This window comes from Canis lupus, chromosome 4 (assembly GCF_003254725.2).
Source record: "Canis lupus dingo isolate Sandy chromosome 4, ASM325472v2, whole genome shotgun sequence".
NCBI lineage: Eukaryota > Metazoa > Chordata > Mammalia > Carnivora > Canidae > Canis > Canis lupus.
The window spans coordinates 71,934,424-71,947,365 of record NC_064246.1 but is presented as its reverse complement, the minus strand read 5'-3'; the positions used below and the strand labels follow the sequence as shown (position 1 = coordinate 71,947,365).

General features: G+C 36.0%; 1 protein-coding gene across 29 annotated transcripts in view; it reads right to left on the bottom strand.

Moving 5' to 3' along the window:
• The window catches only part of CPLANE1 (ciliogenesis and planar polarity effector complex subunit 1), a 138,045-nt gene that overhangs the window by 54,892 nt on the left and 70,211 nt on the right, over positions 1 to 12,942 (bottom strand). For 20 of the 29 annotated variants that reach the window (XR_007410379.1, XR_007410378.1, XM_049109321.1 and 17 more), the window contains 6 exons: positions 8,012 to 8,160; positions 7,263 to 7,426; positions 5,550 to 5,660; positions 5,280 to 5,362; positions 4,457 to 4,539; positions 1,396 to 1,588 (listed from right to left, as the gene is read on the bottom strand). Coding sequence is in view for 27 of the 29 variants with exons in the window: in XM_049109321.1 (XP_048965278.1) it covers positions 1,396 to 1,588; positions 4,457 to 4,539; positions 5,280 to 5,362; positions 5,550 to 5,660; positions 7,263 to 7,426; positions 8,012 to 8,160 (783 nt within the window). In the remaining 2 variants the exon portion in view is untranslated. Of the gene's footprint in view, positions 1 to 1,395; positions 1,589 to 3,370; positions 3,449 to 4,456; positions 4,540 to 5,279; positions 5,363 to 5,549; positions 5,661 to 7,262; positions 7,427 to 8,011; positions 8,161 to 12,942 lie in introns of all 29 variants that reach the window. The other 9 variants (XM_049109323.1, XM_049109336.1, XM_049109332.1 and 6 more) reach the window with 5 other exon arrangements.

The window sequence follows — 12,942 nt, the reverse complement described above, 5'->3', positions numbered from 1 at the left end:
AAAGCACTCTTTGCTGGGCTCCATGCCCAGTTTCTGATTTCAATAGGTCTGGGATGGGGCCTGAGAGTACACTTCTAACATTTAAGCGATGCTGATGCTACTGATCCAGAGACTGCACTCTGAAGACCACTAGACTTGTGAGAGTATAATGGGAAAAGAGGGAAGGTAAAAGCTGGCTGTGGGTCTTTCAAGCCCAACAGAAGAATTTGCACTTGATGAAACATACCAGTAGGGAAACACTGCAGGTTAAAAAAAAAAAAAAAAATCTAAGTTCCCTTCAATTCCAAAAAAAAAAAAAAAGTAAAGAAAAAACATGCTTTTTTACGGAAAAAAAAAGCACACACACAAAAAATCATCCATTATCCTATCCTCAAAGATAACTAGTATTGAGATTTTTAGTGTTTTTCCTTTTACTCTGTATTTTTAAAGCAAGATTTATTTCATATTATACAAATTGGTACCTGAAATTTACAGAACACTTTAAAACAGGAAAGTAACAGTATTAAGACAGTATCTGAAAAAAAGAATGTCTTAGAAAATGCATATATAGGACAATGGAAGTCTGAAGTTCTGAGTCTAAGGCTGGCTACCGCTATAGAAACAGCAAGTGCTGTACTGAATACACTGTGGGCAAAAGAATCAAGAGGGCACACTGGATATGGGTTGTGAAAAAAAAAGAAAAGCAAAAATGTCTAAGACAGTGATTCTTAATCCTTTGTGTGCCTTAGAATTATGTGGAAAATTTGTTAAATATACAGACCAGCTACCAGCAAAGTCCCTTGGTAATCCAAAAAAAAAAAAAAAAAGGGCAGCCCCCGTGGTGCAGTGGTTTAGCACTGCCTGCAGCCCAGAGCGTGATCCTAGAGACCTGGGATCGAGTCCCACGTCGGGCTCCCTGCATGGAGCCTGCTTCTCCCTCTGCCTGTGTCTCTGTGTCTGTCATGAATAAATAAATAAAATCTTAAAAAAAAAAAAAAAGAGAGAGAGAGAGAGAGGAGAGAGAAGTAGGCAGTTCAGCCTGGATTCCGGGCCTCTGAATAACAAATGAAGAGTGCCCAAAGCAGAAAAACCCCTACAATTTAATTTCATCTTGTCAATTTCTTTTTTTTTTATTTATTTATTTATTTATTTATTTATTTATGATAGTCACACAGTGAGAGAGAGAGAGGCAGAGACACAGGCAGAGGGAGAAGCAGGCTCCATGCACCGGGAGCCCGATGTGGGATTCGATCCTAGGTCTCCAGGATCGTGCCCTGGGCCAAAGGCAGGCACTAAACCACTGCGCCACCCAGGAATCCCTCATCTTGTCAATTTCTAAGAGTTTTGTTCATATTTCAAATCCTTACATATACATCATATGTGTAGATTGACTTAGTTATATGGAGATGTGCTTACCTGAACTAATTTAAACATTTCATCTTGGAGCATCTGCCTAACAGAATCTGAAGACTCTGGTAACTGAGCCCTGGGTTCATTGCTCTGGGTCTGCTGAGGTGTTGGCACAGGTGTTTGTGAGGCAACACTGACTCCATTTGACACGAAAGGTGGAACTGAGGAAGATTTATCTTTAAATGCAGAGATCTGTGTACTAGATAGAAGCATATATATAAAAAACACAATCAAGAAAAAAACAAATCAGATGTCTACAATCTGGAGAGTCTGATATTACCTTTTTCTTCTACTGTAAAGGCTTTCTGGAAGTTTTTAGGAAATTTAAACCCTAAAGCCTATCGTTCTGTACTCCTCAGCCACCTAGCCACCAGCCATCAGCACAGTACTCACGTGAATGCTATTTTATTAAGGGAGATGGAATGTCTTAGTCAGCCGTGGTCCCTCCCTATGGTGTTACAATCGACAATTTATTTGCCTGGTCCCTGCAAGCATCTGAATTTGAAAGCTGTGCAATTACTCTGAGTAGTTATATTAGGAATGTTTTTTGTTATTAAGTTTAATGATCCAGAGTGTAGTTAAGAAAACTAGAAAAAGTATGGGTTAAAAAAGTGTGTAATTCTACAATGGAATAGAGCAAATTCTTGATCATCATTAAATGTGAAACAACAGTATTGTGAACACTTCATTTCCAAACAAATCACAAAGTTTATATTTATAATTAAACTCTAACCAAAAAAATGCTTATTTAGGAATAAAAATTAAAGATCAAAATAAGTTTCTGTTTTACTTTAAATAAAACGATTGTTTGGGGATGATTTCTTAAATACAGCAGGTACTCAAATTTGTTTCTGAAGCAAATTGATTTCACAAACTAAGGGAGCAGGCATTATTATATCCAAATAAATTGATCATTGTCTCTAAAAAGAAAAGAACATATTAAATTGCTTTTAGATTATTTGGGTTTACATTCATTCCCTTTCAGTAATAATATTTGCCTTTTATCAAGCATCTAATACTAAACAGCTCAGTTACAAAACTTTATTTGGCAAATCCATGAAAAACAGGCATTACAAGTGATTTGCCTATTTTAAGACAACTTTATTGGCCTTTGTTTCCAACAAGTAGCAATGAGATAAATTCCAATAATGGAGAATTATTTTAAGTAGGGCCATGCTATGTTATCCTATTTCAGCAAGACTTCTAAACACTAAACACACTGTTCAATCTCTGTAAAAGCCCAAAAGATAGAATGGGATGAATCCATTCTATGAGAAAATTAAAAGCATTTCATACACTATTAGAAATTTGTTAGAGGCTGGAAATGAGCAATTTTAAGTAATCCATCCACTACAGTTGACCCCTGAACAAAAAACGGACTGGGGTGCCAACCCTCATGCAGTTGAAAATCCACGTATAACTTGACTTCTCAAAAACAGAACTACTAATAGCCTACTGTTAACCAGAAACACTATCACAACATAAATAGTCGATTAATATATTTTGTATGTTATGTGTATTGCATCTATATTCTTACAATAAAGTAAGCTAGAGAAAAGAAAATGTTAAGAAAGTCATGAGGAAGAGAAAATAGATTTATAGTACTGTACTGTTTTTATAAAAAAAAAATTATGTGTAAGGGGATCCAAGTGACTCAAACTCGTATTGTCCAAGGGTCAACCATACTTCTTTTTTTCAGAAAAGACTTTTTTTTTTTTTTAGAAAAGACTCTTATAGAATATATAGTTCCTGTATATCTTCAAAACATAGCTGTTAGAGGAAAATCTCTCAATAATAAACTTAAAGATGTCAGAAATTTGTATCTACATTATTCTTTCAATGGTTTATGTTGCTTTCATTTTACTTAGTTTTTAGTCAAAACATTTAGTAATTATTTCAAAATGGCACAGCAGGCATCATTTCATTCTCTTATCTACTTGTAAAATATTATTATATCAAAATGGTACACAAAAATTCTTACCTAGAAGTTTCTGAACTTGTATCTACACAAAATGAATAAGGAATGGTGTGTTCAGGATTTGAAAAGGCTTTGATCATACTATAATTAAAGATTAATAATTGATTAGGAAGATATTCTTCACATTTCCTAAGGTGTAAGTGATCCAAAGCTCAGCCATCTAACAATCAAAACATTCTCTAGTCCTCTATAAGGCTTAGCTCATAATTACAATCTGTTTATATTTGTCTCCATAGCAATTAGTAACAGATTCAAACAAAAAGCAAAGAATATATCTGGATGACTGAACATATAACTTAATCACTGTTGACTGCCCAGTAGAAATAAAAGAATCTACAATGGAGGTTAGTTGGGACCTCAAATTCCACATATAATGGAGGCAGACACTTTTCCCAGAACACTACAGAGCCCTTAGTACATTTAAAACTGTAAAGACTAGTTTTTTATTAATAGAAATATGTATTTGTAAAGGCACATCACATTTAAAATATTTTTTTGTTAACTGCCCACATAAATGAACAAAAATTGTATATCGAGAAGAGAAAGAAAATCTAATTACATTGCCTCTCTTATCCAAGGTAGTTCTAAAATTCTAAAACTTCAAAAATCCTAAAAATGAAGAAAGCATGTTCCACCTGCAACAAATTAAAACTGTCTTTGGCTCCCCTTGAACAATAATATTCTAGCCAACAGAATAGCCCTATAGTGTGCAGAAAACACACTGCGACAGTGAAAGATATATATTGTGATTCATAACGGTTTTTTATTTGATCCAACAAAAACGGAATCAGTATGACAAGGTGTTTCCCTAATTAGCAGCTTTATAAACTCTGGTCTATTTACAGCTATATTTTACTTTGATAAGAGTGATAGTGATGGGAGAACAAAAGGCATTTTGTTCTAAATCTACCAAGATTTAGAAGTCTGTAACACTAAAGATCATCATTTACCACAGCTATAAAGTTAAATTTCACTAGGAACACAATATCATTATAAAATATATATTGTAAATTATGAGAAAAATAACCTCTTCATCAAATGAATCCCAGATGGCAGTAATCATCACTTCCTTACTCTTTTCCCCCTTACCCTTTTTGTTCAGTTGATTTTTCCTCCATACATGTCTCCAATGGTTCTTCCTTTGGACACTGAACCTCTCTTATGGATTGCTGCTGAAATTAATAGTACCCAAGAAGAAAATGGGTCATATAAGTAGGTATTACTGTCTTAGGTGTCTTTAGTTTCACATTCACTACTTACCCAGAGTATCAACAGTCTAAAAGCAAGTGAGAAACCAAACATGAAAATTAACTCCCAGTGCTGCTCTGATCAGATTTTTAACTGTGTGAATTGCCTTTGGCCCATCACCCTGAGCCACTGAGCTTATTAAAATACAAGAACAAATTATGTCAGTGCAAATTATTTACACTACATTTACAAGTACACTGTAAATTACATATACCCATCACTGCGTGATTAATAAGTACATTCTGAAAACAACTATAAACAGGAAAAACATCCTTTTTGAAGGAATTTTTTCAATAATTAGAAATGTCTGTGTTCCATCTGAAAATGCAGTGCATAGTTTTGAGAAAACAAATAATACATAAAAGTGAAATATGTGCAAAAACTGCATACTACAGCTGAATTACATGTTATGAATATAGAATACTTCTATTATTCTTGATTAAGTTAACTTACTATAGCAGTTTATAAAATAAAAATTTCATTGCCTGAAATTATTAGACATCTTACTAATGATAGTATTTCAGTGAAAGAAAAATGTTGCATGGCCTGGTTATTCTCTGCAACCTACAGCGTACTTTTAAGACAACAACAGCCTTGGTTGGATGATTAAATAAAAATACTTAAATATAATTTAAATAACATTACCCACTATTTATTGACTTACTTCTTCTAAATGCTCTGGTAAAGTCAGCATGTTAATGACAGTATTGGAACTTTTCAGACTTTCAACAGGCTCTTTGGTATCTTCTATAAGGAAACAAGGAGAAAGAGAAAAGTGACCATTTGAAAAAAATCAGTTTACTTTTTAGAAGGTTCAGGAAGATTATGGGGAAGCAAAGATAATGACAGAAATATTTTCTATCCTCCTTATAAAAATGTTTTTATTTAAATTCATTAACAGGGGATCCGAGTGTCTCAGCGGTTTAGCGCTTGCCTTCAGCCCAGGGCGTGATCCTGGAGTCCTGGGATCGAGTCCAGCATCGGGCTCCCTGCATGGAGCCTGCTTCTCCTTCTGCCTGTGTCTCTGCCTCTCTCTCCTCTGTGTCTTTCACGAATAAATAAATTAAAAAAATAATAATAATAAATAAATTCAACTAACAAAATAAATAAATAAATTCAATCAACATATAGTATATTCTTGATTTCAGAGGTAGAGTTTAATGATTCATCAGTCTTATAATAATATCCAGCACTCATTATATCGCATGCATATCCATCACCCCGTTACCCCATCCTCCGATCCCCCTCCCCTCCAGGAACCCTCAGTTTGTTTCCTATGATTAAGAGTCTCTTAGGGTTTGTCTCTCTCTCTGATTTCATCTTGTTTTATTTTTCCCTCCCTTGTTCCATGATCCTGTTTTGTTTCTTAAATTCCACATATGAGTGAGATCATATGATAATTGTCTTTCTTTGATGGACTTATTTTGCTTAGTATAATATGACTTATTTTGTTCTATTTCCATCCATGCCACTGAAAATGGCAAGATTTCATTTTTTTGATGGCTTAGTATTCCACTTTATTTATATAAACCAAATCTTCTTTATCCATTCATCTGTCAGTGGACATATGGGCTTATTCCATAGTTTGGCTATTATGGACACTGCGGCTATAAACATTGGGATGCAGGTGCCCCGTTTGGATCACATTTGTATCTTTGGGGTAAATCCCTAGTAGTGAAATTGCTGGGTCATACAGTAGCTCTATTTTCAATTTTTTGAGGAACCTCCACACTGTTTTCCAGCATGGCTGTACCAGTGTCCATTCCCACCAAGAGTGTAAGAGAGTTCTTTCTCTGCATCCTTGCCAACATCTGTCATTTCCTGACTTGTTAATTTTAGCTTTTCTGACTGGTGTGAGGTGGTATCTCATTGTGGTTTTGGTTTGTATTTCCCTGAGTGATGTTGAGCACGAAAAGAATGGGAGAAGATATTTGCAAACATCTTATCAGATAAAAGGCTAGTATCCAAAATCTATAAAAAACTTACCAAACTCAACATCTAAAGAACAAATAATTCAATCAATAAATGGGCAGAAGACATGAATAGACATTTCTCCAAAGAAGACATATAAATGGCCAAGAGACATATAAAAATATTTTTTTATAAACACCTGAAGACAACCCCTCCTCAAGTAAATCCCTGATAAGCCTTGAGAGACCTCATATCACTGTGTTTAACTCCATGTATAAAGCTCTGATAGTTTCTGTTTTAACAAAGATTGCTAAGGAAAGGTACACAGATTTGGTTCACAAAAATGAAGAGGCCCACGATAGTTACAAAACCAAGGCAAAAGGCCCAAGAATTATAAACTCATGTTATGAGTTGATGAGTTCAACATTTCATAAATATTACACTCTTAGGGAAAGTGTAAGGGAGACAGAGTATCCAGGGCACACTCCTCACTGAGCACACGGTCTGCATGGGGCTCTATCCCACGGCCCTGAGATCACAATCTGAGCCAAAACCAAGAGTTGGATGCTTAAACAACTGAGCCACTGAGGCGCCCCATGCTCTCTTTTAACTTTAGGTTTTAGACAATTATAAACATACTATTTTAGATATGAGACTAAATAAGTTATCACAGACATTCATTCACCAAATTCAAATTAATAAAAGCCAAATAAAAAGATTAGCCAAATGAACTGACCTTCATAGTCTGATAGGTATGTTTCCATTTCCTCTTGGTTAAATGTTTCTACTTCTAAAAGATCCTCACCAGTATCTATAAATTCTTTTTCAGTATCATCAGTAACAGGAATAATCTCATCTTTGGTTTCTTTTATTTCAGGATTGTATGTTTCAGTTGGCATTCTATTGACAAAAATAAAGCAGCAAAAATTTTAACTCATTCTTGGAAACAAAAAGCTTGCTTTCAATTAATTCTGTCTACTGAACAGGAACATTAGGTCTCATATTTATTGTTTTCTGTTTTTTAACCACATCTCGGTACATAGTAGAAGCTCAATAAAGGGTTGTTCAATGAACGACTAAACATCCCCATTTTTATTTACTCAAATAACTGGAATAATTTCAACCTATGAAATCTGCCATTCTCACAAAGGAATCTTCCTATTAAAGGTTAAAACTTGTTGTTCAAAGATATATTGCTTCATATGTAAAAACATATGAAATGATTAGCTCAACTTCCCCTAACATAGGAAATCAATTAATATAAGAAGAGGATCTCTCAGGATGAGAATTAGCTCCTCTATCAGAAGATATAAGCTAAACCAACAAGGAAGAAGCATATTTTGCAATGAATTGTTAAAGCACTTCTCTATAGCTCAAAGAAATGCTCATTCCTTTACCTCTCAAGGGTTTGATTCTTGCCTTAAAGCCCAAACACTATCAAACAAGTATCATCCACTGAAAAGGAATGTATAATCAAAAACTTACATCAAGATATTTTGACGAGGTTCGTTTTGATCATTTCTTTCCTCAGTCCCACCTTGGGTGGTTACTGCGACGGAACAGCCAGCATTCATTTTGCAATCACTCTCAATGTTTGGTCCAGTCTGCGACTGAGGATAATGATTCTCTAGCACCTAAAAACAAACCATTTACAGTATTTAGTATTCACAGTCGAATCTCATACTTTTCATTATATTTTTTGGTTATTAATATTTTCCACAGACCTATTCCTGATTAAATTTTTCATTCGTTTATCAAGTATTTACTGCATTTCTACAACTCAATACTTGTTGCAAGTCTTTATTCCATCTGGAAAAAACAAACCTGACTACATAAATAATGTTGGAAAGAAATCAGCCTTATAAATTAGTAAGGGGGGGTGGCACCTGGGCAGCTTATTCAGTTAAGCATCTGACTCTATTTCAGCTCAGGTCATGATCTCAGGGTCCTGGGATCAAGCCCTGCGTTGGGCTCTGCACTCAGCATGGAATCTCCTTGTCCTTCTCCCTCTCCTCCTCCCCTGTGCTCTCTCTCTCTCTCTTAAATAAATAAGATCTTTAAAAAAAATAAAAATAAATTTTAAAAACCCAATTTTGTACGGTATGTTACCAAAGTTTAAGTCACAAAACAATAACAATAAAAATGTAAAGCTACTTTCACTTAACTCTTTTTGCTATTATAAAGGCACTTCGTGATTACTCCAAAATGACATGATAGATAAAAATATATGCAGCTAAAAATACATGGATATATCTCTTTTAAGTCTCTTGTTTAGAAATTTGTGTATATCACCTAGAAATACAAATTTCAGTGATAAAAAATGTCACAGTATCTTAAATAAACAACCTTAGGATAATAGACACTGATATCAAAAAATGAAAAAAATCTCAAAAAACAAAATACACACATACACCCCCTGCAATCTAGAGTAAATTATTTTAACACTCCATTATTTTTTAATTCTAGTTTTTAATTTTTAAAAATAACCTCTATGCCCAACATGGAGCTTGAAATCACAACCCTAAAATCAAGAATCACATGATCTACCACTGAGCCAGCCAGGTGCCACAGAATGAAGGCATTTAATTTTTTTTAAAGGCATTTTAAAATAGAATAAATATAGTTCTCTCGGGCAGCCCCGGTGGCACAGCTGTTTAGCGCCGCCTGCAGCCCAGGGCATGATCCGCCTGCAGCCCAGGGCACAGCTGTTTAGCGCCGCCTGCAGCCCAGGGCATGGGTTCGAGTCCCACGTCGGGCTTCCTGCATGGAGCCTGCTTCTCCCTCTGCCTGTGTCTCTGCCTCTCTGTCTCTCTCTGTGTGTTGCACATGAATAAATAAAATCTTAAAAATATATATATAGTTATTTCTTTTTCTCCCTTTTTCTTGCCTTACAAAACAGAAAAATAAAATAAAATAAAATAAAAGAGAACAAATACAGAACTAGGATGGGTGGAGGTAAGTCAACCAAGATGGTAACATAGGAGGCTCCTAAATTCCCCTCCTCTCACTGGCACACTGAATGTACAATTATACACAAAGCAATTACTGCTGAAAGAAATCTAGAAACTAGCTAATGGATTCCTATACATAAAGCAAATGAGAAAATATTCACACAGAGATAGGTAGCAATGATTGAGACACATTCTGGCCAAAACCCCACCCATGGCACAGCATCCTATAAGCAGGAAGGAACTCTTAACTTCACTCTGATGAGGGAAGATTTTGGATGCCACTTAGCACTCTAACTTTTAAGACTCTCACTTGAGAGATGAGCATCCAAAACACCTAGCTCTGAAAGCCAGTGAGGGTTGCATCCGTAAGTCCCACAAGACCATAGCAAACAAAGCAGAAGTTATTAACAGATGCATGAGCACTCATTGCAACTATCCTCAAAAGGCTCAGCACAGTGGAACAGGCAAAAACACTCATCTCTGTCTTCTCCTGGAAGGATACAACTGCATATATCTGGGGGCTAGCTGTGATACCCCAGAGACTGGGAAACTGATGGACACCTCCCCTGCTTTTTCTCTCTAGCCCATTCCAAGTCACCAGTATCTTCCTGGAGGCACACATCTGGGTGTCAGCAGCTACTGACTAAAGGACAGGAGCCCAGATCACCTGTCTCTGACAACTAACGGGATTTGCATTTATGAGTCCCATAGAAGTGTAGCAAAGAAGCAGTTCTTAATGCCTGGAGGAGCATCCCCCTGTAGTTATACATGAGGGCCTAGTTCACAGAGATGGAACAAAAACATCCATCTCTCAGTTTCTCCTCAGAAAGGGCTTACTGATGTACTTTGTCACATGCTGCCTCAGAGTCCAACCTGTCCAATCCCTGTGTCCCTAGATGCTAAACGTGACACAACGTTTGGGACACTAATGGATCTTGACATACCCTCAACTACTGGGAATCATTAAGAACAAAGAAGAAGACTTAGATGATCACAAAGACTTCAGAGCCAAGCAGCAGCTCAGACTCAGCTGGCTGAAGAGGTTCATCTCCTACATAAGACCACTCTATCCAGCCTGGGAGATGTGGCTGCTTTATCTAATGCACAAAAACCAGCACAGAAAGTCAAGTAAACTGAAGAAATGGGAATATGTTCTAAACAAATGGGCAAGATAAATCTCCAGAAATAGATCTTTTTAAAAAAATATTTTATTTATTTATTCATGAGAGACACAGAGTGGCAGAGACACAGGCAGAGGGAGAAGCAGGCTCCATGCGGGGGGAGCCTGACATGGGACTCGATCCCTGGTCTCCAGGATCAGGCACTGGGCTGAAGGCAGCACTAAACCACCGAGCCACCGGGGCTGCCCTCCAGAAATAGATCTTAATGAAATGGAAATAATGATATATCCTGATAGAGATTCAGAATAATGGTCACAGAGGTCAGGGGATGAACAAAGTGAAAACATAAGTGATGCATGAATGAAGTGAGAATTTCAACAAAGAGAAAATACAAAATGTAGAAAACAGAAATTACAGAGCTAAAGAATAAGATAATTGAACTGAAAAATTCAATGGAGAGATTTAAAAGCAGATTGGATCAAGTGGAAGAAAAGATCAGAAAACTCAAAGGCAGAGTAGTGAAATTCATCTAATCAGAGGAACAAAAAGAAAAAAAATTTATTGGTTTATTTTTTAAAATATTTTATTTATTTATTCATGAGAGACACAGAGAAAGAGAGAGAGAGAGAAAGAGCCAGAGACAGGCAGAGGGAGAAGCAGGCTCCATGCAGGGAGCCCAATGTGGGACTCGATCCTACGACTCCAGGATCACATCACGCCCTGGGCCAAAGGCCCCCACTGAGCCACCCAGGGGTCCCCCCCCCCGCAAAAAAAAACAACTTAAAAGAGTTAATATAACTTAAGGGACTTATGGGACACCATCAAGCAGACAATTACATGCATTACTGAGGTCCCAAAGGGAGGGGAAAGAGCAAGGAGCAGAAAACTTATTCAGAGAAATAATAACTGAAAACTTTTTAAACCTGAAGAAAGAAACAGAAGTCCAGATCTAGGAAGCCCAGAGAGTTCTAAATAATATAAATCCAAAGAGACCTATACTGAAGCACATTATAATTACATTGTCAAAGTTAAAGACAATCTTAAAAACAGCAAAAGAAAAACAATTTGTTACATACAAAGAAACTCCTTAACACCATCAGCATATTTTTCAGCAGAAACTTTGCAGGACAGAGAGAGTGGCATGATATATTCAAAGTGCTGGGGGGAAAAATAACTGCTAAGCAAGAACAGTCTACCCAGCAAAGGTATTCTTCAGAATTGAAAGAGAGAAATAATTTCCCAGACAAGCAAAAACGGAGAGTTCATAACCACTAGACTAGCCTTACAAGAAATGTTAAAGGGAGTTCATCAAGCTGAAACATGGAAACACTAATGGGTAACAAGAAAATATGTGAAAGTATAAAATCCGCTGATAAAAATATACAGTTAAATTCAAAATAGTCTAGTGTTGTCATGGTGGTGGGTAAAACACAACTCTAGTGTGAAGATTAAAAGACAGATATGAAAAATGACTATAACTACAATTATTTGTTAATAAATACACAATGTAAAAAGATGCAAATTTTTACTTCAAAAACATAAAAATGTTTTTTTTTTTTTTGTAAGGGAGGAAAGGTAGTGCAAAAATGTAGAGATTTTGTATGCATGAAAAGTTAAGTTGTTATCACCTTAAAATAGACTTTTATATGTTTTAAAGCAAAAACCTACAGTAGACACACAAAAAAAATGACGCAAAAGCATATCATTACAGAACATAATCAAATAACAAAGGAGAAGAACAAGAGAAGATGAGAACAAAGGACTTACAAAATAATCTGAAAATTTTAACAAAATGGTAATATTAAGTCCATAACTATCAATAATTAATTTAAAAGTAAATAGATGAGGGGCACCTGGGTGGCTCAGTCAGTAAAGTGTCTGACTCTTGATTTTGGCTCAGTTATGATCTCAGGGGTTGTAAAAAATCAAACGTCTCAGGGCTGGGCTCATCAAGCAGTCTGCTTGAGATTCTCTCTCTCTTTCTGTCCTTCCTCTCTGTGCTCTCTCTCTCAAATAATAAAATAAATCTTAAATAAATAAATAAAAATTAAGGTAAATGAACTAAATTATCCAATCAAAAGACAAGGTGAGTTCTCCTAACAGTTCTGGCTTAGGTCTGAACAACTTACTTTATTCTCTTTGACCTTGCACTACCACCAAAGCTGATCAGACCAAATGGTCACGTGACCTGAGCCAATCAGTCTTTTTTTTTTTTTTTTCAATCAGTCTTTCTTAAAAATATGAATGGCACGGAACATATGGCTGAGCTGCACTGGCCTTGGAACAATAAGGCTCCACAAGTAGCCACATCTGAGTGAAACTTGGAAAGGTGTGGAAAGGTCTA